The following is a 27338-nucleotide window of genomic DNA, read 5'->3' on the forward strand; positions in this document are numbered from 1 at the left end:
AACCTAAGTTATACTGTGACCACTGAGAGTCACTATGTTCAAAAGATCATCTGGCTCAGAGTGGGCTGTGAATTCCTAGGGGCTGGGGCAAGTGGTCTGTGTACTTGGCTGGCACTTGTAGAGCTGCTGTTAGTGTTTTGAAGTTGAGGTTGGTAGACTTAGATTGAACTGAGTCAGGTTCTGCTTTCAATACTGGGAACCTTTCTGTCCTAGTCTGTGTATGAAGACAGTCCTCTTTCCATCTGTATAGGTTGCTTTATCTACATTAAATTTCAGATGCAACTGAAGATGTATCATTCTTCTTCCTCCATTTACACAGATTTCCCCCTACCTCTGAGCAAGCTTGAGCTCTGTGTTTTAACATTACACATTCCTGCAGAATTTGTATTGCCTTAAAGCTCTTCTCAGTCATTATCATTGAACAATTTTCACACTTATTAGAAAAACAGTATTTGGTAGGTGGTTGAAGTCCCCTCCCTTTTAATTAGAGATTTAACTGGTCCCATCATCTTGAGAAAGCACATCCCATTGCTCCCAGTGCTCCTTAGCATTTGCTGCCTTGCTCCTCCATTTTAATTTAACTAATGCACCAAAAGTAGGTAATCTTCTGGACTGGTAGCTGGTTCTGCTATGAGTAAAATAAAACAAGTGGAATTCTTTGTCTTTCCTTATCTATTCTCCTCAGCTTATATCAATAACTGGTAAATCTCACCTCTTCTTCAGGCATCTTACTCATTCTCAGTCTTGTGTGCCTACACCTTGGAGTCCATTTTATTTAGTTCTCCTCATATAGTCAGATTGTAATGGTCATATGTGTGTGTATAAATATATGTGCAGATATATATGAGCATACATACATATATAGAGATCAATGAGGCTGGTGAAGGGTTTGGAGGGCTTATCATATGAGGAATGGCTGAGGGAGCTGGTGGTGTTTAGTCTGGAGAAGAGAAGGCTAAGAGGAGATCTTGCTGCTCTCTGCAAATGCCTGAAGGGAGTTTGGAGTGAGGCTGGTGCTGATCTTTTCTCCCAAATAATCAGAGATAGAATGAGAGGAAATGAAGTTAGGTTGTGCCAGGGGTGGTTTAGGTTGGACAGTGGGAAAAATTTCTGTGCTTGAGAGAGTCGACCCAGGGAGGTGGTGGAGTCGCTATCCCTGGAAGTGTTCAAGAAGCTGTAGGTGTGGCTCTTCAGGACATGGTTTAGTGGTCATGGTAGTTGGATTTGATGACCCCAAAGGTCTTTCCCAGCCATTGTGATTCTGTGTGACACTGTGCTAGAATTCAGAATATCTTTGTGACCTTGTAAGTTTTCTTCATGCTGGATCACGTGATGATTCTTCCTAATATGAGACTTCAAGTCTTGCACAGCATTATGTTCTCTGTGAATTTGGAATTCCAGGGAGAAATCCTGACCTTGCCACAGTCACATAGAAATGAAGAGGCAAAGGAAAAGTTTGCCCAAGGTGACTAAATTCTACAGTTAAATATTTATTTATTTGTGCTGTATCATAGTATCAGTCAGGGTTGGAAGGGACCACAAGGATCATCTAGTTCCAACCCCCCTGCCATGGGCAGGGACACCCCACACTATAGTAGGCTGCCTAGAGCCTCGTCCAGCCTGGTCTTAAACATCTCCAGGGATAGCACCCCAACCACCTCCCTGGACAACCCATTCCAGGGTTTCACCACTCTCATGCTGAAGAACTTCCTCCTCACCTCCAGCCTGAATCTCCCCACCTCCAGCTTCATTCCATTCCCCCTAGTCCTATCACTACCTGAGATCCTGAGAAGTCCTTCCCCAGCCTTCCTGTAGGCCCCCTTCAGATACTGGAAGGCCACAATTAGGTAGAAGCAAAATGAAAGCCAAATCTGATTTCTCCTAGACTTTGTGTTTGTCAGGCTGCTTAAAACCAATCTGCTAGTTTGCAGTGCCCAATAATGCAGATATCAAAGCAAGGGGAAAGCATTTAAAGACAAATATATCCTGAAATGCGGCTAAGATTCATCCTTCTCAGAACTGGAGCTATTGATCTTAGGATCAGATTTTCGCTGTGACATTGTCACTGATCTGTCAAACCATTGAGGTACATCTCATTTAAGTAAGCGTTGGTGCGGGAATGTGACAGTTGCTGACCATGGGTTTATTGACCAGCTGCATTCTGATGACTAACTGTACTGTGTCCAATTCTGGGCCCCTCAGTTTAGGAAGGAGGTTGACTTGCTGGAACGAGTCCAGAGAAGAGCAACAAAGTTGGTGAGGGGTTTGGAACACAAGCCCTATGAGGAGAGACTGAGGGAGCTGGGGTTGCTCAGCCTGGAGAAGAGGAGACTCAGGGGTGACCTTATCACTCTCTACAACTACCTGAAGGGAGGTTGTAGACAGGCTGATGATGGTCTCTTCTCCCAGGCAGCCAGTACCAGAACAAGAGGACACAGTCTCAGGCTGCACCAGGGGAGGTTCAGGTTGGATGTTAGGAAGAAGTTCTATACGGAAAGAGTGATTGCCCATTGGAATGGGCTGCCCAAGGAGGTGGTGGAGTCACCGTCATTGGAGGTGTTCAGGAGGAGACTTGATGGGGTGCTTGGTGCCATGGGTTAGCTGTTTGGGTGGGTTGGATTGGTTGATGGGTTGGACACGATGATCTTGAAGGTCTCTTCCAACCTGGTTTGGTTTATTCTAAATAAAGGTTTATTCTAAATCAGCTACTGTGTGCTTCCCGACAGAGTTTGTAAAAGAATGTTGAAGGGTTCCTGGCTGGCAGAGGCAGAAGGTTCCCCATTCTGCATCTGAGCTCTAGAAATGTGTCTGCTTTGGTTTCAGTTGCATATAATGCATTCCATATGTTAATGTCTTCCTGAAGAGTTCACATTGCAGGATGATAATTAGATTTTGGAATATCAGTCTGCCACAATGCAAAACAATTTCAATCTTAATACTCTGCTTTCAACTTTCTGGTTTTAAGTGTAGCAATTTGCTTGTTGTCTTATATGCTTAGTTTCTAAAAATATTTCATTTTTTAAATGTTTTAATAGGCAAGCTTAAAACTCATTGCTTTGCTGAAGTAGATTTATAGTCAAATATATGCAAAAATAAGCCTACCATGATCCAGTCTTAATCTACCCACTGTGACTTTCTAATTACTACAGCAGCAGCAGCTCAAAGACTCAGCTGAAATTTTGGCAGGCTTTTTTTCTCTTAGGTTTGTCTTTCGAGTCCCCTGTTGTATGGAAAGGTTTAGTTTCTGCCCTTTGCTTGCTGTGAGCAAATATTTCTTTACTGCTCGTACAGGTACAGGAAGCAGAATTGTGCCCTGGAACTCTTTTCTTTGTTTTTCATATAGCTGGCTCCTCTCAAACCCCTGCCTACCAAATAATACAACAACCCACTCAAACCAGGTGCCCACTAAAAGCAGTGGCTGACAGCAGCATCACTAAGGTTGGAAGAGACCTCAAAGATCATCGAGTCCAACCTGTCACCACAGACCTCATGACTAGACCATGGCACCAAGTCCCACATCCAATCCCTTCTTGAACACCACCAGGGATGGTTACTCCACCACCTCCCTGGGCAGCCCATTCCAATGACGAATGACTCTCTCAGGGAAGAACTTTCTCTTCACCTCTAGCCTAAACTTTCCCTGGTGCAGCTTGAGACTGTGTCCTGTTGTTCTGGTGCTGGTTGCCTGGGAGAAGAGAACAACCCCTTCCTGGCTACAACCACCTTTCAGGTAGTTGTAGAGAGCAATAAGGTCTCCCCTGAGCCTCCTCTTCTCCAGGCTAAACAATCCCAGCTCCCTCAGCCTCTCCTCATAGGGCTGTGCTCAAGGTCTCTCCCCAGCCTTGTTGCCCTTCTCTGGACACGTTCAAGTATCTCAATGTCTTTCTTAGACTGAGAGGCCCCAGTTTTCACTCTGCAGTTTCTGATGGCCCCAAATTGATCCCAGTGGCAGATAGGTGAGCAGTTGGGCAGGTTTAAATTTTCTCTTGCTGTGCAATGTCATTTGATAGGGAATTTGGCAATAAATTAGATCATGTACAAGCAGATTTCTTTCAGTTACTTATCTGAGTGAAGTATCTTTTTTTACCTTGGTGCATCCTTTATTCCATTAAAGCAGAAAGGGTGTGTACAAAGGTTGTTAATTCTGTTCATTGCTTCAGAGAGCCAAGGATTATCTTGCAAACAGTCCAACTCATTTGTTACTCTCTGTTGTGAAGTCCTACATTTGCTTGCCCTGTAACAAGTTCTGGAGTGGGATTTAAATTCCCTGCACGTAGCTCTCTTTAGGGCTCACATCTGGATGGCACTGCAGGAGCACATTGCTGAAAGCAAACAGAGCAGCAGTTTTGACGGTAACAATGGAGCCTGAGAAAACACTGGATGCCTGAATAGGATTCCATTAAAAAGGGGGGAGTGAGAGGGATGTCTAATGCAGTCCATTTAATGCAGAACTCTCCAGAGAGTGAAGTGGGGATTATGCCTGCTGCCCTTCTTATTAAAGGCTGGAACAGAAGATGCTCGTTGGGCAAATGGTATCTCCGTAACAGACGCTCTATTACTCACGAATACATTTCTAATTATATCTTAATGATCTCAGCCACAAATAGGAAAGCAAAAAACCAGTGTCTTTGTCTCACTGAGTGGTTACCTTGGTGGCTGCAGGATTGGCAAGGTTTAGATTATCCATCTCCTCTCACTGATCCCAGGGGACTTCATTGTGAGAAATGAGACTTGTTTATGATGGTGAATTAAATTGCTGTAAAAGGTTATTTCAACAGACAGTTGGGAAATCATAATAAAATAATTCAGTAAAAATGGGAGCTAGAGTATGTTTAATGAAACATGATTAGATTTAATTTTCTTGCTATTTCAATCATTAAAGGTGCATTATCCTTTCTCAGACCTCATTTGGGCTCTTTGCCATGGATCCACTCTTAGTAACAGACTGAAACTTGCATGTTCCATTAGGTTATGAGAATGGCTAATGATACCCTGCTTTCCTCTCCCTGCCTTTTGTGAAATTTCCCTTACCAGCTTTTCAGGTATATTTTAGCTGTTTTTCTCTTTCATCCTTTTCTTCTCTCTCACATCTATTGTACACATTTTTCAGTATGAATAACTATTCAGGAAGGATAGGCTAAATGAAATAAAGTAAAATACGAATGTAGTTGAGTGTAAAATGGCTTGTCATGAGTAATTAAAAAATTAACTCCTTCAATTATTACTGGGACCCTGTGTTCTAGCAAAGTTCATCTTTTAATCAGTTCCCATAGAATGTGTTTCTATGCTAGCTTTATCCAGTGGCCCAATTATTTGGGGGAAGGTTGTTTTTGGGGATGGTTTTATTACTTTATTCTTTCCTTTTGCAGTGCAATGGCACATAGATTGTGTGACTGCATATGGGCTGGAATTTCTCTGGCCTCTAGTGATAATAAATGTAGTTCTCTGTGTTATTTTATGCCTGTTTTAGCATGGAAATGACACTTTGACCTAAAAGTATCCAGCTCTTTTTTCAGACTATGGGTTAGATGAGAATGAAACTTCTCTTTGCTGGTAGTTCGCCAACAGGCACTGGTCATGGCTTCATGGTTTTCAGGTCCAAGTGTGTTGTTTGAGGGAAGGCAGTATTTGGGTTATTCTGGTGTTTTATATTACTGCTCTAGTTTGGATACCCATTTCACTGGGAAAGCCTTCTAGTGTTGAGGGTGAAATTCAAGTGGCATAGGATGCAGAGGAGAAAGGCAGCCCTCAGGGCAGCTGGTAGCCTATTAATCAGGAATGCACATGGGGAAGGGGCCATGCATGTGAAGAGTCACGGGGAGGGAATGGCTGCCGCTGGGTTTCTGAAGCTCAGAATAAGGATTTCAACTACTAGTCAAGATGGTCTGTTGGCATCTCTCACCACCTCCTGATGAAGTTGCTTCAGTTGGCATAGATTAAATTTGCCCTCTAGTGGAGGCATCTGGTCTGGGCTTTCACTTTGAATTAGGATAAATAGAAGAGCTTCAGTCCTCTACACTTCATGTGAGGGAGTGAACTACTGAGAGCTACAGGTAGTGTGAGAACCCAGGGACTGTGTCAGCATACACTGGGAATATTTTTCTTGAAGTCTTGGACATTTGAGAAAATAGAAAATTGAGCTCTCTTGAAACAACAAAGAGTCTGAAGTGATTCACTTTTCAGTGTCTCTAGGACAGTTTAGTTTGAAATTGGTGTGTCAGCCTTAACTCGTTTAGAAGAAAATGTGTGTGTGTGTGTGTGTCTGTGTATGTAATAGAGCCTGTTCTCTTTTTTAAAGCAATAAATCCTTATATAATGATTTACTCTGTTTATTACTGGAATCAACTGCATGAGGGGGGAAATGGTCACTCTTCTGGGTGCAGAAGGCACTGTTTTCACTGTCTTTGTGGTGTAGCTGCTGTGTTTCCAGATGATACCTTCCATAACAGCTATGAAAAGCAGGAAGATTTGAGTGGGATCTGTGCTCAGAAGCAACCATGTATTGATGACTAGAACAGCTCTCTGTCATTAATCAAAAATATTTGCAACCTGAAGTAGTTTTTAAACCTGCATTCCTAAAGTTCATTTCATGAATCAATATGCAGGCACCTAAAGAGAAAGGTGGGGTGAGACTATGAAGAAAACTATAATAAATCATTTAGAGACTACTCTGGAAAGCTGGAATACCAAACTCTGTAACCTTATGGACTCATACAATGGCTTTGGTTGGAAGGGACCTCCAAGGGTCATCCAGTCCAATCTCCACCTCCTGTTGGCAGTGACATCCTCTACTAGATCAGATTGCTCAAGCCTGACTTTGAATATCTCCAGGGACTGGGGCCTCAACTACCTCCCTGGACAAACTGTTGCAATGTTTCACCACCTTCATGGTGCAGAACTTGTTCCTCACATCCAATCCCAATCTGCTCTTCTCTTATTTCAAGCCATTGTCCCTTGTCCTCTTACTGCAGGCCTTTGCAAACTGTCCCTCTGCAGTCTTCCTGTAGCCCCTTTTGGGTACTGGAAGACTTCTATTAGCTCTCCTTGGAGCCTTCTCTTCTCCAGGCTGAAAACCCCCAGCTCCCTCAGCCTGTCCTTGTAGCAGAGGTGCTCCAACACCCTGATCATTTTCTTGGCCCTTCTCTAGACTCACTCCATCAGGTCCATGTCCTCCTTGTGCTGAGGGCAGTGTCAGAAGGAAGGGAGGAGGCTAGTCATTAGAAAGGGCCTTGTTTATAGTTCAGGCGTTGGGCTAGCCATGGATTGCCTTGTCTTAAAAATGAATCTTAAAGCAAAAATTAAAAAGAAAAGCCACATCCTCTCATTTCTTTAGAGCACATCTGAATTGAGTTAATCTTTATTGAGTATAGCACCACTGTGGTGGTGGGTAGGGAGATTTAAGAGTGTTTCATTTACACTTAATAAACACGGTGTTCAACCAGACAGAGCAATCAGCTCGTAATTTCTCTTGCCTTGTCTGCCTTGTGTCATAGGATGAATACAGTTTTCTTAGAGCATAATTGCTTATCTAAGCCCAGGGCAGGAACATGGAAGGGCTCCTTTCTCTTTCATGGGATAACAGCGCTGGCTCTATGACTCCTCAGCCCTCGAGGAAGTTTGTTAGCACTCCACTCAATCCTACCTTGCTATCAACTGCAAGGAGCTGTAGCTTGCTGCTATAGGAATAGCTTGAGTGGGATGTGAATTTGCTAGGACATCCATCTGCAGTAGTATGAAGTTGTTTTCTTCAAGGAAGAAAATTAAGTCTATTAATAGGTTATGTTTTAAATACTGTTCTTGTTCACGTGTCCATTTTCATGGGATTTGGGAATTTAAATGAGAGAAGACTGTGGCCTTATTTATAGTCTGTTCTTAGTGTTTGTTGTACAAATGAAGTACTTGTAACATCTTCACAGCAGCTGCTTTTGTAAAAGTAACAAATTTCATCTTTTCATTCAATAGAGGCAACATTCTCTAGTGCTGCTTGTTGTAAATGTCACCTTTCCTCCTCCTGCCTTATGAGATTATGACCATCAATACAGATGAAGTTGCATGCTTGTTTCCAAGATAACAAGGGATTTGAAGAAAGGAAAAAGATGTGACAGATGAGTTCCAGAATAAAAAGATTTCTGGGTCTATGAAAATCCAAACTTGGGTAGAGAAAAGGAACAGACTTGTGAATTGATATACTTCTCAGAAATGGGTGTTCTTCTCAAAAACTGTCTTGTGAAATTTTGCATCACCTGCTGCCCTGGGTGGGAGGACAAAATCTAGGACTCATACTTGTTTGTCGGTACCTGACATCCTAGGTGCTTACTAATGGTATCCTTTCTCCCTTCAACAGAATTACTTCTTATTCCCTGTCCTTGATAGGTTGGAAAAGACCTTTGAGATCATTGAGACCAACCTATCACCCAACACCATCTAATCAACTAAACCATAGCACCAAGCACCCCATCCACTCTCTTTCTAAACACCTTTGAGGGTGATTCCACCACCTCCCTGGGCAGCCCATTCCAATGGCTAATCTCTCTTTCTAGGAAGAATTTCTTCCTAACATCCACTCTAAACCTCCCCTGCACAGCTTGAGACTGTGTCCTCTTGGCTGGTTGCCTGGGAGAAGAGACCAACCCCCACCTGTCTACAACCTCCCTTCAGGGAGTTGTAGACAGCAATAAGGTCCCCCCTGAGCCTCCTCCAGGCTAAGCAACCCCAGCTCCCTCAGCCTCTTCTCACAGGGCTGTGTTCCAGACCCCTCTCCAGCTTTGTTGCCCTTCTCTGAATACCTTCCAGCAGCTCAACATCTTTCCTAAACTGAGGGGCCCAGAACTGGACACAGGACTCAAGGTGCGGCCTAACCAGTGCTGAGTCCAGGGGCACAATGACTTCCCTGTTCCTGCTGGCCACACTAGTCCTGATGCAAGCCAGGATGTCATGGGCCTTCTTGGCTACCTGGGCACACTGCTGGCTCATGTTCAGCCTACTATTCACCAGTATCCCCAGGTCCCTTTCTGCCTGGCTGCTCTCCAGCCACTCTGACCCCAGCCTGTAGCACTGCGTGATCAGCTTTTTCTGAGCACCTGGGGACTAAGAATACACATTTCTAGTTATTTGATATTCCACCAGAAATTTCTGTTTGATTTACAAGTGTTCTGATCTTCAACTGTGGATTGGCTGTATCACTGTTGTGCTACACCTGAGAAGCACAATTACTCCACAAACTGTTTCCCAGATCAGTAGTTGCTCCTTATTGTCTGACCATACCCAAAGGGAGATGCTGGGGAGCGCTAGCTCTGTTAGAACTGTGCAGAGCAGCAAGAAACATGGCTGTGATTACTCCTGCCCTAGAGCATCATTGAGGAAAACAGTATTATCCTCCTGTTAGAGAATCCATTTTTATCAGATTTCACTTGATGCATAACTGCTCTTTTGCATCAAAAGCCACAAGATGTTCAAGAGCAGATCAACTACCTGCATAGCTGGATGGAACTTGTTTCTTAGTGGACTTCCTCTTGTCCTTGAGGAGTAACAACATAAGCTGTTGGGAATGTTCCTTGCCTATACTACCATTCCATACAGAAGGGTTCTACTCTTGTGTCCTCTGTTTCATATGCACAAAGCCACACAGTCCAGGTTTGGGGCAAGAGAGACAGGGATCTGCTGGAGAGAATCCAATGGGCAGCTCTGAGTGTGATGAAGGGACTGAACATCTCTTCTGTGAAAAGAGATTGAGAGACCTGGGGCTGTTTTAGTTTGGAGAGGAGAAGGCCAAGAGGGAATCTGATCAATATCTATCAATATCTAAGGGGTGGGTGTCAGGATGGAGGTGCTAGGCTCTTCTTAATGGTGCCCAGTGACAGGACAAGGAACAATGGCTACAAGCTGGAACACAGGAGGTACCACCTCAACACAAGAAGTCGCCTCTGTATGGTGAGGGTGATGGAGCTCTGGAGCAGGCTGCCCAGAGAAGTTGTGGAGTGTCCTTCACCAGAGGCATTCAAAGCCTGCCTCTATGTGTTCCTGTGCAACCTGCCCTAGGTGATTCTGCTCTGGCAGAGAGTGTGACTGAAGCATCTCTGAAAGTCCCTTCCAACCTCTGACATTCTGTGATAGCATTTAGTGTGTTTTCTTCTGGGTTCTTAGCGATGTGATGAGGAGGCCTGTATGTGAAGTCTCCCTAACTGCTGACTTCTTACCACAACTGCTACCTCTTTTGTTATCTAAAATGTAATTAAAATACTGTAGCTTGCTTATGCTGTTCTAAATTCTAATCTACTTAAAGGAAGAGAAATGGCAGCTTCAGCCATAGTATCTCACCAAGATTGATGCCCCCACTTTGCTAATTCCCACCCTCTTACCTAAGGGGCTTAAAAAAATCTACTTCAGCTGCTTGCTTTTGTTACGGTGCAACCCTTCAGCATTAGAATGAAAAGTTTAATGGCCTAAACACAGAGCAGGCCTGTTTGAAAAGCCTGATTTATCTTCTGTGCTTGCTTTTTTTTTTATACTAGTATTTCCTTGTTATGCCCTTGGTATTTCATAGCTGTCCTTTTTAAGCACTGAAGCAATTAGTTTTGAGGAGGCTGATTCTTCAGGGTCCAGTGCTTTCCTGCCTTTCATTCGCTGAGGTTGTACATTTTAATGAAGTTGTTTCATCTGTGTTGCCAAACACTAAAATTTTGCTGCTTCAATTCTAATTATCTCTGCTGGCAAATGCTATGTTTTATTAAAGCTGTCAAGCACAGTGTTCATTAAATGTCCACGCTCTGTGGTGCTGTGCACACAAATTAGATCAGCTTTTGCTTCTCGATAGGGTTATGAAGAAGTTAAATGTTTTTATATAAGCCTCTAAAATTAAGTCTAATGGCAATCAGTGATGACTTCCTGACACCTACCATCTTGGCTAAATCACCCAAGATACGTACTTTAAAAGTATAGTAGTGCATTTGTAAGAGTATTTTGAAGACCACTTGCTTACTTCAAGATACCTCCATTCTTTGTAGCAAGGACATTGAGGTGATGGAGCCTGTCCAGAGAAGGGCAGTGAAGCTAGTGAAGGCCTATGAGGAGCATCTGAGGGAGCTGGGGTGATTCAGTGTGGAGAAGAGGAGGCTGAGTGGAGACCATATTTCTCTCTACAGTTCCCTTAAGGGAAGTTGGGGTGAGGAGAGGTCAGCCTCTTCTCCTTGGTGGTGACAGGAGCAGAGGAAATGGTTCTAAGCTGCACCAGGGGAGGTTCAGGCTGATGCTAGGAAATATGTCTGCACTGGAAGGGTTCTCAAACATTGGAACGGTCTGCTCAGGGTAGTGACAGCGTAGCTGCCCCAGGAGTGTTCAGGTACCATGTAGACTTGGCACTGAGGGACATCACAGTATCACAGTATCACTTAGGTTGGAAAGGACCTCGAGGATCATCGAGTCCAACCTATCAACACAGACCCCATGACTAGACCATGGCACCAAGTGCCACGTCCAATCTCCTCTTGAACACCTCCAGGGTCGATGACTCAACCACCTCCCTGGACAACCCGCTCCAATGACAAATGACTCGCTCAGTGAAGAACTTCCTCCTCACCTCGAGTCTAAACCTCCCCTGGCGCAGCTTGAGACCGTGTCCCCTTGTTCTGGTGCTGGTTGCCTGGGAGAAGAGAACAACCCCTTCCTGGCTACAACCACCTTTCAGGTAGTTGTAGAGGGCAATGAGGTCACCCCTGAGCCTCCTCAGCCATGGTTTAGTGTTGGCCCTTTGTTGCTGGGTCAAGGGTTGGATTGGATGAGCTTAGAGGTCTCTTCCAACCAGATGTGTTCTGAGATTGCATTCTAGCTAATGTTTGTTCAGAGTATGATGAGGTTTATTCCATACCACTTGATAGAAGTGAAAGCTGAAGTGCTAGTCTGTCAGTAGAGGGTTTGTAGAGTGTGATTGTCTTTCCTTAAAAGCCAAGATGGCCTCATTTCAATGCTACTAACCTGGCAAATACAAAGGGTTGCTATCATAAACACAGTTCTCCAGAGTTACCTGAGTTACTGCTGTCACTAGTGGGGATAAATTAATGCTTTGATTGCACTTCCTTATCCACCCTTTTCAGGTTCAGTGTGCAAGTGGATTCACTATAACAGAGGAAAATTAATTCCTTTATAAACCTTGACGCCTTCCTCTGATCACTGTGGTCTCAGAAAATTGTGAAAAATCGCTGAAGCAATCATCAAGCACAAGAAAGGCATCATAAGTGATGCAAGTCAGTGCAGAAATAGGTCTTTAATGTGCAGGTGAAATTAATTCTGCACTTATGAAAGTATACAAACAAAGCCAACAGCTTTTGTGACTTAATGTGGCTTATCAGTCTGAAAAGAGTATTGCAGAATCGTAGAATGGCAAAGAGATCATCTCCTCCAACCTCCCTGCCATGGGCAGGGGCACTTCTCACTAGACTCAGCTGCTCAAGGTCTCATCCAGCCTGGCCTTCAACACCCTCAGGGGGGAGGCAGCCACAACCTCCCTGGGCAGCCTATTCCAGAGTCTCACCACCCTCCTACTGAAGAACTTCTTCCTAAGCTCTAGTCTAACCCTGCTCTCCCTCAGCTTCATACCATTCCCCCTTGTCCTGTCTCTAGACACCCTCATGAGAAGTCCCTCTGCAGCCTTCCTGCAGGCTCCCGTCAGGTACTGGGAGGCAATTCTAAGGTCCCCATAGAGTGTTCATAGCATAGCTGGTGCTCCAGCCCTTGGATCATCTTGTGGCCTGCTTTGGATTCACTCCAACAGCTCTGTCTCCTCCTTATGCTGGGGCCACCAGAACTGGAGACAGTATTGGGTATTGAGGTGGAGTCTCACCAGAGCAGAGAGGCGGGGCATTATCACCCCTTTAATGGATTGAGGGTATTGCTTGTGTGCTTTTTTGGAAGGAAACAATCTCCTAACCTTGCAAAAGGAAAACTTGCTTGCTTTGTTATTTTTCAGGAGCACCAAGGCAGTGTACTTGGGAACACAACACAAACCGTAATCGCCTTACTGAACAACGTGGTTGCTAACAAAAGCACAAACATGATGCTGCTCTTTGAGGAAGGTATGTTAGCTTTGTCTTTATTCTCCTTATTACAGCTGTTTCCCACTGGTGGAACACCTGACACAGTGTGTAACTCCAGAGTTGTACGCATTTATGATCTGGAGAGGTCATGTTGTATACTGAGCAGCACTCCCCAGCACTTCACCTACTTTCCTTGCTTTGGTGGATTGAAATTCCCCTCAGCATGAAATTGCCAGACCAGGTCAGTTGAAACCAAATGAAACTGTATTTACAAGCAAAACTACAATCTAGAAATATGGAATGCAGTGAATAAGTACAGAATACACAATACTTACACACATATACAATTTATAAACAACACAAGAACCTTCCCAGACAAAACCATGGGATTACCAACAGCTTCCCCCTCCCTGCTCTCTTCTGTCCCTCTATACATGGGACAAGAGAAAAGACAAGAAAGGCAGAGAGGGGGCTTATTAGTGTCATAGTATCATAGTATCAGTCAGGGTTGGAAGGGACCACATGATCATCTAGTTCCAACCACCCTGTCATGGGCAGGGACACCTCACACTAGATTAGGTTGGCCAAAGCCTCATCCATCCTGGTCTTAAACAACTCCAAGGATGGGGCCTCAACCACCTCCCTGGACAACTCATTCCAGGGCTTCATCACTCTCGTGGTGAAGAACCTCTTCCTCACCTCCAGCCTGAATCTCCCCACCTCCAGCTTCATTCCATTCCCCCTAGTCCTATCACTACCTGATATCCTGAGCAGTCCTTCCCCAGCCTTCTTGTAGGCTGCCTTCAGATACTGGAAGGCCACAATGAGGTCACCTGGGAGCCTTCTCTTCTGCAGACTGAACAGCCCCAACTCCTTCAGTCTGTCCTCATAGGAGAGGTGCTCCAGCCCTCTGCTCATCCTTGTGGCCCTTCTCTGGACACATTCCAGCACGTTCATATTCCTCTTGTAATAGGGGCTTCAGAACTGGACGCAGTACTCCAGGTGGGGTCTCACCAGAGTTGAGTAGAGGGAGAGAATCGGAGGTGATTCTTGCCTCCCTTGCCCTGCTGGCCACAACAAATTAGTTAGCCACAACAAAGCAACAGAGCCAAGGTCAGCAAGACAGCAGAAAGCCAAAAGCTACTATCTGCTAGAGCAAAGAAGTCAAAAAGAGGGCAAGTTAGTTTACCAAACTAACTTGATGTGAGATTTCAGACCAGTGTGATTATTTAGACCTTATCATTATTTTCCCTTTTACATCCAATAGTAATTTATTTACATTCTACTACTTTCTGTTCAAGGTTTGTGGAAAATTTGCTAGGCCCTGTCTAAAACTGCCACACTTGCTGATTTGACTGTAGATTTAACTTTAACTTGTAAAAAGTGTTCTTTGAGGAAGATGTGAAAGAGTTACTAACTAAAAGTTAGGTTATGCTGTGAAGAAGGCCTCTGGAAAAGAGCGGGGCTCCGTCTCTGGCTGTAACAGTGCAGATTGCAGGCAGAGAGAACTTCTGCAAGACCTTGCTCTGCTTACTGCTCAGCCCTGTAAAAGGATGTGCTGTATAGTACCTTTGTGATGCAGACCAAGGGGCTGGAGCCCACACTGATAATGAACTTGTAGTCCACAACCTATTCTATGTCTCCATTTCACTGCTTTGTTACTGAGACTCCTTGTTAGAAATTCATTCTGGTTTACAAAATGAACAGAAAGTTTCTGCTGTTGGAAGTCTGTATCAATTTAAAAACTTGTTTAGAAATGTGTCCATGGATAGCACGAGCTTTGGTTTAGCCTTAGCAGGCAATATCCTGCAGTTCACATCTGCACTACTTGTTGTATTACTTTTACAGAACAGAGCACAGATCTAGACTGTTGGCATAGCAGTGCAGAGCATATTCCAGAAGCAAAGGGAATATATTTGCATGGAGAGACAGTGAAGAGAGAGCTATGGCTCTTGTGAAGCAGAGAGGAAACCTTTTTTAAGTATCTAGGAGGAAACTTTGTGTTGCTTTAGTTGTCACATCAGAGAAGGAGCTAGGTGAGACAGAGTATAATTATTGGTGCAGTGGTTTAAAATCAAACAAGCTCGACCAACCAACCAACCAAAAGTATCCACCCCAAAACCTTAACACATCCCAGGCAAAAGCTCTGTCACTGTTTGTAGGTAGTGGTCGTGCCCTTGTTTTCTTAATTAACTTAGCAGGTAAAGCACTTGCCCAGAAAGTAAGAGAGCTAAATTCTTGATCCTTTTTCTTCAGAAGAAGTTGAATGTGCAATGCTATCATTCAGGAGAGAAACTGCAACTTGACATTTTAGCTAATTGCATGCTCCTCTCTTCTGTGCCAAACAGATCCACTCTAAAGTTAGTGGAGTAGTGAGAGTAGGGGCAGGGGGAAAAAAGAGAGAAATATGGCTGAATTGAAGAGGGATTCTTCATAGGATTCTGATTGTTTAGCTATTTCTCAGCAACTGCCTGCCCCACTTAGAACTACTTGAGTTTAGGAGTCTGAGCTGCTTCTACTGTCTTTGGACACTGCTTTGTGTTGGGCAAAATCCAAATCACAGAATGTCAGGGGTTGGAAGTGACCTCCGGAGATCATCCAACCCAACCCCCCTGCCAGAGCAGGATCGCCTAGGGCAGGTCACACAGGAATCCATAGAGGCAGGCTTTGAATGTCTCTGATGAAGGTGACTCCACAACCTCTCTGGGCAGCCTGTTCCAGTGCTCTGTCACCCTCACTGTGTCAACCCTCATGTTGAAGTGGAACCTCCTGTGTTCCAGCTTGCACCCATTGTTCCTTGTCCTGTCACTGGACACCACCAAACAGTGCCTGGCACCTTCATCTTGACACCCACCCCACAAATATGTATAGATGTTGATCAAATTTCCTCTCAGCCTTCTCTTCTCCAGACTAAAGCACCCCAGGTCTCTCAGTCTTTCTTCACAGCAGAGATGTTCAAATCCCTGCATCACCCTCATAGTCTCCATTGGACTCTCTCCAGCAGATCCCTGTCTGTCTTGAACTGGGGAGCCCAAGACTGGAGACAGTATTCCAGGTGTGGTCTCAGCAGGGCAGAGTAGGAGAACCTCCCTTGACTTGCTGGACTCACTTTTCTTAATGCACCCCAGATGCCATTGGCCTTCTTGGGCACAAGGGCACAATGCTGGCACTGCCCTTAGCTGCAGCAGGGTGACTTGTTAGAACTGCACAATGACACACAGAGAAGTTAGCTCAAGCCCCACAAGCACAGTAAGCAGGTACTACTTATGCCTTAGATGAAGTGACGTGCTCTGCCTTTTTGCATGGCAAATGAGGTGCCAAACTGCTTAACAACATGGCAAGACTGCATCTGTTCCCTAAGTACCTTCTCTCTTTATTGCAGAGCTGACTCTGACATGCTTTTTATGCTGCTGGTGACATATCAGTGCTCTTGCACTTCTTATCTGCTCCAAAAAAACCCCACAACTCTTCCATCACACTAGCTTCCAAATTAAGAGTGTTGGATAGAAATGTTATTGAAGTCTTTTGTCTTTTCCCTATGCTAGGTCATAAATCACTCCAGGAATATTTTCAGGCTATTAGTGATTGGATAACTCTAACCTGGGCTTGCTTAATTTCAACATCCCAACCAGATAAAACACCACAGCAGTAAAAAATAATTTCTCTTGAGGAAGATGTGACTAAATTCCCTTAACCTTTCCTGACTAGAGAATCTTCAGAGTACTGAAACCTGGAGGTTTGACCAGTGCTTTATTGATTAAAGGCCTACCTGTCAAGTAAATAACTTCTCAGGTTTGGGTTGCAGGAATCTTATGAAGACTGTCAGATTTTTCTTTGCATGGAAAAGAGAGAAAAGTTGTTCCATAAAAACTGGAGGGCTTTTTGTCCTACTTTTATACCAGCTATTAATAGTGTTCACTATAGGAAAAGACCTTATGCTTCCTCTGCTGCTCTTTAATATTAAACTCATCATTTCTGAATGTTTTTTTTGTGTGTGTGTCTGGTAAAGAGGAATGTCATATAGTAAAATGGAAACTGAGCTCCCTCCTGCAGAGGAGATTCCAAATAGAGAAGCTGAGCATGAGTCAGCAGCCTGCTTTTGCAGCAATGAAGGCAAAGGAGGAATAACTGGGATTCCATCTAGAGAACAGTGTCTAGTTTTGAGCTCCAAACTATAAGGCAGACATTGTCAGGCAGGAGCAAGTCCAGAGATATTTAGGAGAGTAGAACCCATGGTGTGTGTCTTTCCAGCCTCTGCTTCTACTATTGCATGAATTTATTCCTTTCCATTTGCAGAACTCCATATTTGCCTTTATTAAAATTTAAAAGGATTCCATTTTTTTGTTGTGTGTGGCTTTTTTCCCCTGTTCAGCTTCTTGAGCTCCTTCTGAATGTTAGCTCAGCCCTTTACCACATCAACTGCTTGTCTCATTGCAGTATCATCTGCAGGCTGCTGAAGATGCATGTTATTCCATCTCATTTCCACTCTGTGTCCATGCTGTTAATGAACATGTCCAGCATAAATGAGTTATTCTGCTGCCTTAAAAACCAAGCAGGCTAAAGACAGTATTATGGGTCATCAGTCTCCCTTATTTCCCCATTACACTGTGATAATTAATTCATCTATTTATGGAACTTTAGAAATTAAAACCCCTAAATAATTGCTAAACAGAAGTAATCCAGGTTAAGGGTCAGTTCTGCCAAGTTTTTTGATGCCAGGGGTCCAGACATCAGCAGTGAGAATTTATTTCCGATTCTCTAAATGCCTTTTTTCAGCAGTATTTTTGCTGACAGATCGTTGAGGCCCTTGTCCCTGTTCCCTTTTGTCCCTGTTAGCCTTCAGAACTCTCTCCTGCTCAAAGGAGTTGCATTAGGTGATAGAGATTTATTATTTTCTATTTTTAATGGGTTGCAGCTTACATGTTGAACCTTGCCCTTTCTCGAGGAACTCTCTTGCATGATGGCATTTGCTTCATTACTACTCCTGTGATTTCATGTTAATAACAAGGATAGAGTTGTGCATTGCAGCAACTTGCATGCAGGTCAGATTGCCTGGCATTAATTTCTCTCTCCCCTGAACTGTGTCCTTTTGTGTGACAGTACATCAGACATTTAATGATAACCACTTGTAATGTTTAAAGGTGAAATGGAGAATAGCATCTGTGACTAAAGTCACAGAGAGAATTTAGAATGGCTTCTACTTGTGTTATCAGCTATTAAACATTTGCTCTGTTAACATTTGTGATAATTTCCACTCTATCAGAGGGGGAATAATGGGATTGCATTTAATTAATGAAACTGGAATTCAGTTAGGAGACTGGGATTAATACTGGGTCTCTTGTGAATAGTTAAGGTGAGATGATTAAAAAGCCAAGACAAATAGTGGTCATTTTTAGCATAGCCTTCTGTCAGGCTTAATCTCTTCCCCTCTGTCTTGGCTTCTGTTTACCAGTCTCTTCCTTTCCTCCTTTTCCCCATCTTTTGAAAGAATTGGACAGTTTTAAGTTGAGAGAACATACAGCTCCAAATATACCAAGTATATGTAATATTATTCTATAGAAATCGATAGCTGAGGAAAGGGGAGGTACCCAGGTTAGTGCCATATCTTTGGTCAAGGCAATAGTATGGGTTAGCAATTAGATGTTCCCGGCCAAAGCATAGCAAATGGAGTAGTGCAACACATGAGTATTGAAGTATTAAGTTTACAGGAAGAAAGGCATTTTGTTACCTAGAGTTTTAATTTTAAAAACCATGAAGTTTGCAATTCAGTATCTTGGGCCATCCCTATGGAAATTAGATTGCAAAAAGGCAGATGATGTCATTTCAGCTAGGAGCTAAAGAAGGTAAATGTGAGAGGAGCATCACTCTTGAACAGTTTTCTTTCTTTTATCGTAAAATGATTTCACAGTCAAAGTGGAGCTAACTGGGCTGAGTTTACATCCTGTGTTAGGAGAGCTCTTACTGATGGACATGAAGCCTTCTCATCTGTGAATTCTACTTTGATCAGCATTTATTAAATTAGGAAGCATAAAACTTTTATAGTATCCTGAGGTCTACCAACAGGCTCATAAAGATCTGTTAATCTGTATATCCTCCTCATCTTCTCTGTATTCACTTCCTGTTTACCTCTCTTCTGGTTTAGGTTTGTAACCACTGAGTTCAACACTGTGGCCAGTGCCTAAGGAGATGAGCTATATAACGATCTCACAGGGTCTGTCAGTGCACAGCAGCAACCTCCGTTGTAGCCTGTGCTTACAGTTGGGTGGCATAGGACAAAACAGTGTTCTGGGAAGAGGGCAAGGGAATGGGCAGTGACAAGAATGGCAATTTATTACCAGGGAGGTAGGATGCAAATCTACAAGAAATGGAGCAGTGTTAGTTCTAGTGGCGAGGAAATAAGCAGCTCCATATTACTTTGTACTTGTCACATTAAAAGGGTTAAGAGTTGTTCACTGCAGCATGAACTTGTCGTTTTGAGCCCTGGGATCATCAACTCTTAAGCAGGTGCTGTAGGACTATGGAAGACAATCACCTGTTTCTATAGACAGGCATTAGGGCAGCTGACTGAAAAGACACATTGACAGGCATTGACATAGTGACAAAGCAGGCAGAAGGTGAACTACAAAAGCCAGTTGGGCTGCTCGATAAGTAGGTGGGGGCTGTGTGTGTGCAAAACTGCTTAATTTTGTGGAATATAAATAATAAATAGCCAAGGGCATCACAGCACTTGATGAGCAAAAGTCTTGTGCTTTTAATACAATTGACAAGTATAAACTTTATTTTGTCTTCAATTCAGTCTTTTTATCATTTGTTTCTTTTCTTGTTGTATTTATCTTTGTTCTCCAAGTAGTTTGTACAAATGTGATGCAGAAAACATTTAATCACCTTCATTGTTAGTAGTGCCTTCGGATTTTGAGCCCCATTTGTCTCCAGGCCATATCCAAAGGCAAGGAAATTCGTCATTCTTGCATCACCTGTGTTTTGCTTGTAAGAACAGTTTGAACATAGTACATATAAAGTGTAGAGAAATTTGTTTCAAGGACTTTAGCCACTTCAGCAGGATCCTCATTCAGAGTATATGATAGGTAAAAATGGCAATAAATTCTGAGCTCTTCAGACAAAGATATTTCAAAGCATCAACGTTGAGAACCAAAGTGCTCTCATTTAAATACAGCTGAAGCAAGGAATTATTTTAAAATGCTGAAAATAAATGCAGACAGACTTCTATCATTCTTTCTGAGCAGTTACAGATGTTTCTTTTGTATCATTTGGGTGTGACAGGGAACTCCCTCGGTTAGCCGGTGTGAACCTTACAGCATTTGCCATGCAGGACTTCAGCCTCTTTCAGCTCCCTGCCAGCACTGCAGTTGTTCAGCTCTTGAGCACAGAGATGTCTCTACAAACACTGTGCTCATCTGAACTCATCTTGTGTGAGAAGTTGATGGTGGTTGAGTCTGAAGAAGTCACAGAATCACAGAATCTTAGGGGGTGGAAGGGATCTCCAGAGATCAAGTCCAACGTCCCCTGCCAAAGCAGGATCTCCTAAAGCAAGCTCCACAGGAGCGCATCCAGTTGGGTTTTGAAAATATCCAGAGAAGGAGACTCCCAACCTCTCTGCACAGAGTCTTTTTTATGATGTTATGAAGTTCAGAATACTTTTTAACAGTGTTATTTGACCCAAAACATCAGTCACTCAGGTGCCAGAGTGTAACATCGCACTGGTAAACCTGAAGGCTGCTGTCATGAAAGATAAGTGAGAATCGTGTCAAAATAGCATGGTAGTAGTGAAGCCTTTGAGGAAAAAAATATCCTGTGAGATTCACCAATAGAGCCACCTGAAAAGGATGAAAATGGAAATGGTAATTGCTGTGAGAAACAGTTGTGCCATTCAAGGGGAAGCAAGCCCGTTGCTGAGAGCCATTCCCATAAAGCACAAAATGTCACAGCACACTTGCCAAGGCTTCAAAGGAGAAAAATAAGTTGTTAAAGGTTCAACAGGTTCTTCAGTCTTGTCTCACGGGTGCTGTGCTGTGAGAGGGCTGGCCTCTGCTGTTCCTGATCTATCCCTGGAGCCAGCCAAGCAGATCATCTTGTGCCACACCTGCCTGGTGGAACTACCTGCCATATCTCATTTTCAGAGCTGCTGATGGAAGAGAAAGGAACAGTAACAGAAAATGCTCACAGTTTTTTCATTGGGTGATACTCTCATTGAAGAGGCCCTGTGTGGGTATCTGATGACAGAGGTGATCAGCTTAGTTGAATGGAGGGAAATCAGTTCAGTAAATACAGCAGTTTCAAACCAGATATTTCTGATGTACCACCCATAACAGGCTCCTTTTTTTATGCCTATCCAATTCCTAGACAAACCTAAGGCTTAAGGTATTGGCTGAGTGATTACTCTGATAAAGCCAGGAAGCAGAAAACTCATTTGAAAAAAAATGTATGGTAAAACTTAAGGCATGAATTTTGTATTTGGGGCTGTGATATCATAGAATCACTGAGTGGCTCAGGTTAGAAGGAATCTCAGAGGTCATCTACTTCAACCTCCCCACCGTGGCCAGGGACACCTCTCAAGCAGACACAGCTGCTCAAGGCCTCCTCCATTCTGGCCTTCAACACCCCAGGGAGGAGGCAGCCACAGCCTCTTTGGGCAGCCTATTTCAGAGTAGTCTCACCACCCTTGTACTGAAAAGCTTGTTCCTAAAATCCAGTCCAAAACTACCGTCCCTCATCTTCAGCCATTCCCCCTTGTCCTGTTTCTAGACACGCTTATGAAAAGTCCCACTTCGGCCTTCCTGTAGACTCCCTTTGGGGGTTGGAGGGCAGCATCAAGGCCCCCCCCTCGAGTCTTCTCCAGGCTGAACAAGCCCAGCTCCCTTATAACAGAGGTCCTCCAGCCCTTGGATCAGCTTTGATCGTCTTGGATCATCTTTGGGGTTTTTTTGATATCTGAAAGTTTCCTGATGAAACTCAGGATTGTGAAAAAGGCGGGGGGGGGGGGGAAGAAAGGCTTCAAAGTCTTCTGTTCTGTTTCACCCACTCAGATATAATAATGTTATCTTTTTCATCCCCTCCAGAGACCTGTGCATTTGCTCTAGGTGCTTGTTTTTCCTGTGTTGTCGCTGCACTTTATGGTGGTAGCGCCATGAAGTGGAACTCAAATCATTTATGTTACCACAGGTGGATTTGATCAGTTGGGAGAAAATGAGTAACAAGGTAAAAGTGTCAGTATCATGTAAGCTCGAAGTTAAGTATTGATGACACAAGCTATTCAGGTTGTTACAGATCATAAATGAAAATCTAATTATGATGATGTTCTTGTGTAGCTTGTCAGATAAAATTAGGAGGCTAATGAATGGTTTTCAGAGATAAAAAATGTACTTGGAAACCAGTTGACCTAGCAGAGTCGGTTTGAGGCTACAGAATTTAATCTAGTCATGGCTGCAAAATCAGATTTACTACCGTGTAATGTCCTGCCCTCTGTTGAAGCCCTTTGATTGTATAAATGTAAGTGCATAGAGGCCACCATGGACAGTTGTTGGCTTTTGTTTCTGTTGTAAACTTAATGAATAATGCAGGGAAACTGTGGCAGGGATTCAGTGTGGCTGTAAGAACCAGCAACAAATTCCTCTAGCCTTTGCTATTGTTCTTTGGTCCAGTGGTAACAGTTGTAAAAGATTGTCACTGGAAAATCCAAGCACTTGTAAGTTTTCATCCTAAGGGAGGCTGAGGTAAATAGACTAAAAAGAGTAGGAATTAATATTTAATCTCTTTTCTTACAGAGCATGACTTTCCAGTAGGGAAATGTGTGAAGTTTTTCCCTTCACTCTTTGAGCATATGTGGGAACAGCAGGCAACTGTGGTTGATGTCTGCAATTTAGAAGTGAAAACTGCAGAGAATTTTCTGAAGGCAGGGTTCATTGGTCCTTATTGCTCTGAGTCCATGGGCTCTTGGAGGCCTAGCTGGAGCAATTAGTGCTGGTCATGTCATTCAAAGCTGTTGAACACTGTCAGCTCGTGACAACAGGTTAGGGCTGCATCTGCATTTGGAAGCTGTTCCTATCTGGTCTGTACAGATTTTGTCAAAAAGGCAGCTCTTGAGGTTTGAATGTGGTCTCTCAAGGATTTTGGTAGAAGGGAATGTTGGTGCCAAAGCAGAAATTACATTTGAAGTAGATAACAGTTTAATCTTGGGTGACAGGAAGTCTATTATTAAACCAGCAATCTCTTCAGAAGAATTTTGAGTTCTAAATTAAGCCCAGGATATAAATTCCCTCTGTATTTTATCATATGGTAATAGTTGCAGGCTTGATCTTTCTGAGCAGTAAGTGAAAAGTCTTTATTGAATTTTTACTGAATGAATCTTGTTGAATGCAAAGAATGTCTAATCTAACAGAAAGAACAGATTTTAATCTAGTGAAGAACTTTTTGTCTAGTTTTTGCCATTCATTTGAGGACTTAATGCAGCCTTTGCTAAAAAATCATACACTGTGTAGTCACAACATGCATGAAGAAGTTCTTCTAGGTAGCTGTGAGACACTGCTAGCACCTCAGGCTAGTTTTACAGGATTTCAAGACTTGCATCTGAAAGAGTGAGGTGTCCTCTTAGATGTTCTAGATCCTCATGCAGATCATTTTGGAAAAGCTCATAAGCATCTTCTGAATTCTGTCTGATGAAATGAAGGCATACAGGGAGGTCAGGAATGCTCCCCTCCAGGGATAGGGCTTCTACCACCTCCCTGGGCAGCCTGTGCCAGTGTCTCCCCACTCTCATGGGAAAGAACTTCTTCCTAACATCCAATCTGAATCAAGTTTTGCTCCATTCCCCCCAGTCCTATCGCTACCTGACATCCTAAAAAGTCCCTCCCCAGCTTTCTTGTAGGTCCCCTTAAGATACTGGAAGGACACAACAAGGTCTCCTTGGAGCCTTCTCTTCTCCAGACTAAATAGCTCCAACTCTCTCACTGTGTCTCCATAAGAGAGGTGCTTCAGCCCTCTGAGCATCCTTGTGGCCTTTCTCTGCGCACATTCCAGCACATTCCAGATTTTTCTTGTGATAGGGGCTCCAGAGCTGGATGCAGCTTTATGGGAGAATCCACTTGGTTCTCTCTCCTTCAGTTGGCTATTCTATACACCTGTTGGTTTGTTTGTTCCATAGATTAAATTTTAGAAGGAAGAAAACTGCTCTGGTGGCTGGATTCTCTCTGCCTGAGGAGGGTGTGATGTGACTCCCTGGGAAGTCCTAAGTTCTTCACAAGTGAAAGATGCTGCCTACAAACTGCCTTCTGACTGCCTTTGCAATTCTCTTGTTTAGGTGCTCTTAATTGTGAAGATCAGAACAGAAAATTATTTTGGGGGCAGCAGTCATGCAATGGATACATTCAGCAATCCCATTATTTTCTTTCCACTTCACCTGGCATTCAGAACACCAAATCCTGAGATCCATGGTGATCTGATTTTCTGTCCTATCTTCCCACAACAGTGTTACAGTAATAATGCAAATAGTTCCTAATACTAACACTAACTAATAATCATAATAAAAAAAGACAATCAAAGCAATGAGCCTCTTTTTAAAATGCCATTAACTTTAAGATGCCATTTCATTGAATCAGAGAATTGTTATGGTTGGAAGGGACCTCAAGGATCATCTAGTTCCAACACCCCTGCCATGGGCAGGGACACCTCACACTAGATCAGGCTACCTAGAGCCACATCCAGCCTAGCCTTAAAAACCTCCAGGGATGAGGCTTCCACCATTGCCCTGGCAACCTGTGCCAGTGTTTCACCACCCTCATGGGGAAGAACTTCTTCTTAACATCCAATCTGAATCTACCCATTTCTAGGGTTTTTTCCATTCCCCCTAGTCCTATCCCTACCTGACACCCTAAAAAGTCCATCCCCAGCTTTCTTGTAGGTTCCCTTCAGATACTGGAAGGCTACAATAAGGTCTCCTGGGAGCCTTCTCTTCTCCAGACTGAGCAGCCCCAACTCCCTCAGCCTGTCCTCATAGGAGAGGAGCTCCAGCCCTCTGATCATCCTTGTGGCTCTTCTCTGGAGATGTCCCAGCATGTCTAGATCCTTCCTGTAATAGGGGCTCCAGAACTGGACACAGTACTCCAGGTGGAGTAGAGGGGGAGAATCACCACCCTCAACCTGCTGGCTATGCTATTTGCTTTCTGTTGCAAAACAGGAACTCCCCAGCAGTAGGGCTGTGATGCAAAGAATGCAAATGAAATCCCTGGTTTGTGTAGCTAAATAGGCACTCTTCAGGACATGAAGGATTATCTGAAGGGCTCAGGTACTGAAGAGCTAATTCCTTCATGAAAGAATTGATCAGACCACAGTCCTGTGTTTCATCTTAGCAATATTTTGGAGTCATATTAACATTAAAAAGATTAGGAAATAAATTTTCTATTTAGAATGCTGCTAGCTTTTCTTTTTCCCAAGATGTTGTTATTTTATCATATTTTTTATTTATTCTTAAAGAAGGCAAAAATCACAAGCAGGTTCCTCTCTCTAAGTAAAGGAAAGAAGAAAAGTCTGGTGAATATCTATCCCTGGGGAGGCAGTGGTGGAGGTGTGATACAAATGGGGAAAACAGCTCTCTAGAGGGCAATGTGTTGAAAGGAACAAAGCAAAAGCCTTTTGCTGGGCTGGAGGTTTGGCTGCTGGCTGGGGTGGCATTGTTTGAGGACACACACCTGCTCTAACATCTTCTTTGACTGGAAGCAGACAGGTTTGTTGAATGCTCTAATTGCTGGTAGGCATGAAAGGATTGCCTAGAAGATTGCTTCCTAGGCTATCCTTTGATGTTACCTACGATTTGGAAGCGAAGATTTCTTTTCCTTTATGTATCTTGCTAATAGGTGAGAATAAAATATCTCCTTTCTGCTTTCATTCTAGAAGGTATCATGGCACACTCTGTCTGGTTAGCTGTATCAGGGGCCAAAAGACTCCTTTTATCTTATGAAAAGGTCTGTAAAACACAAACATGCTCATCACAGTCCATGCTGATAGAGCACTGTTAGCCATGTGTTCAGTTCCTGCAGGGGTCTGTGGGCAGCAGAATTACTCTGCTGCAAACAGTGGGCTTGTCAAATGCTCTACAACTGGAGCAAGGAATTTTGAATGCAGTCTTTTTCTTGTGCGTTATGGATCATGGACTGCAATTAGAACAAGTTCTTTGTTTAATTGCAGTTTATGTTAAGTTACAAAAACAAGTCTAATGCCTTATTCCTCTGCAAGATTTGATGAGCAGACTGCTGCACTGAGGCTTGAGTTTTTGAAGCTCCTTCTCTTACTTGTGCTGTAACAAATTGCAACTATAACTGTAGCTAGAAATGATGTGATGTATTGTGTTTGCCACAATTCTCAAATCAATGGAGTAACACAAAATCCTATAAGTTAAAGTTCTTACTTAATTCACTTAAGGCATGCCTAGCTGAAAGAAATAAAGATGCATTACTGGAACCCATGTAAACAGTCACTAAACACTCTTCCCCTGAGCAAATGGACTGTTGCAAACATACTTGGAAGTACCAGAATATCTAAAAATCACAGAATGTTAGGGATTGGAAGGGACCTCTAGAGATCATCCAGTCCAACCCCCCTGCCAAAGCAGGATCACCTAGAGCAGGTCACACAGGAACACATCCAGGTGGGTTTTGAAAGTCTCCAGAAGAGACTCCACAACCTCTCCGAGCAGCTTGCTCCAGGGCTCCAGTACCTGCACCATGAAGAAGTGTCTCTTTGTGTTGACATGGAACCTCCTGTGTTTTAGCTTTTACCTGTTGTTCCTCATTCTATCACTTGTCACCATCCAAAAGAGCCTGGCACTTTCATCTTGATACCCACCCCTCAGATATTTATACACATTCATCAGATCCCTTCTCAGTCTTCTCTTCTCCAGACTAAAGAGCCCCAGGGCTTTCAGTCGTTCTTCATAGGTGAGAAGTTCAAGGCTCCCAGTCATCCTCCCAGCTTTCCACTGGACTCTCTCCAGCAGATCCCTATTCTCTCTTGAACTGGGGAGCCCCAAACTGGACACAATGTTCCAGCTGTGGTCTCACCAGAGCAGATACTGCCTAAAAGACACTTGATGATGACCTATCAATGCCTTCATTGGAAAGTGGCCTTCTCAGCTTTAATCTCCAATTCAGTGTCCTCAGAACTGTCTCTAAGCCATGGAGAAAGAATAGGGTGACCCTGTCATTTTGGTGTGGCTCTGGGTTTTGTGGTCACATACAGGCAGAAACAGAGTGTCCTTGAACATAGCCCTGCAGTCAGTCCTGCATGCATTGCTTTGATAGG

General features: G+C 43.5%; 1 protein-coding gene across 1 annotated transcript in view; it reads left to right on the plus strand.

The window, feature by feature from the left end:
- ULK4 (unc-51 like kinase 4) overlaps positions 1–27338 on the plus strand; it is a 165337-nt gene that overhangs the window by 72453 nt on the left and 65546 nt on the right. Inside the window, exon 32 of the mRNA XM_068152788.1 lies at positions 12962–13067. Within this exon, the coding sequence (XP_068008889.1) occupies positions 12962–13067 (106 nt within the window). The remainder of the gene's footprint in view (positions 1–12961; positions 13068–27338) is intronic.

The sequence above is a fragment of the Melanerpes formicivorus genome, unplaced genomic scaffold, assembly GCF_026170545.1.
Source record: "Melanerpes formicivorus ecotype bairdi unplaced genomic scaffold, bMelFor1.0.p_v2 SCAF_24, whole genome shotgun sequence".
NCBI lineage: Eukaryota > Metazoa > Chordata > Aves > Piciformes > Picidae > Melanerpes > Melanerpes formicivorus.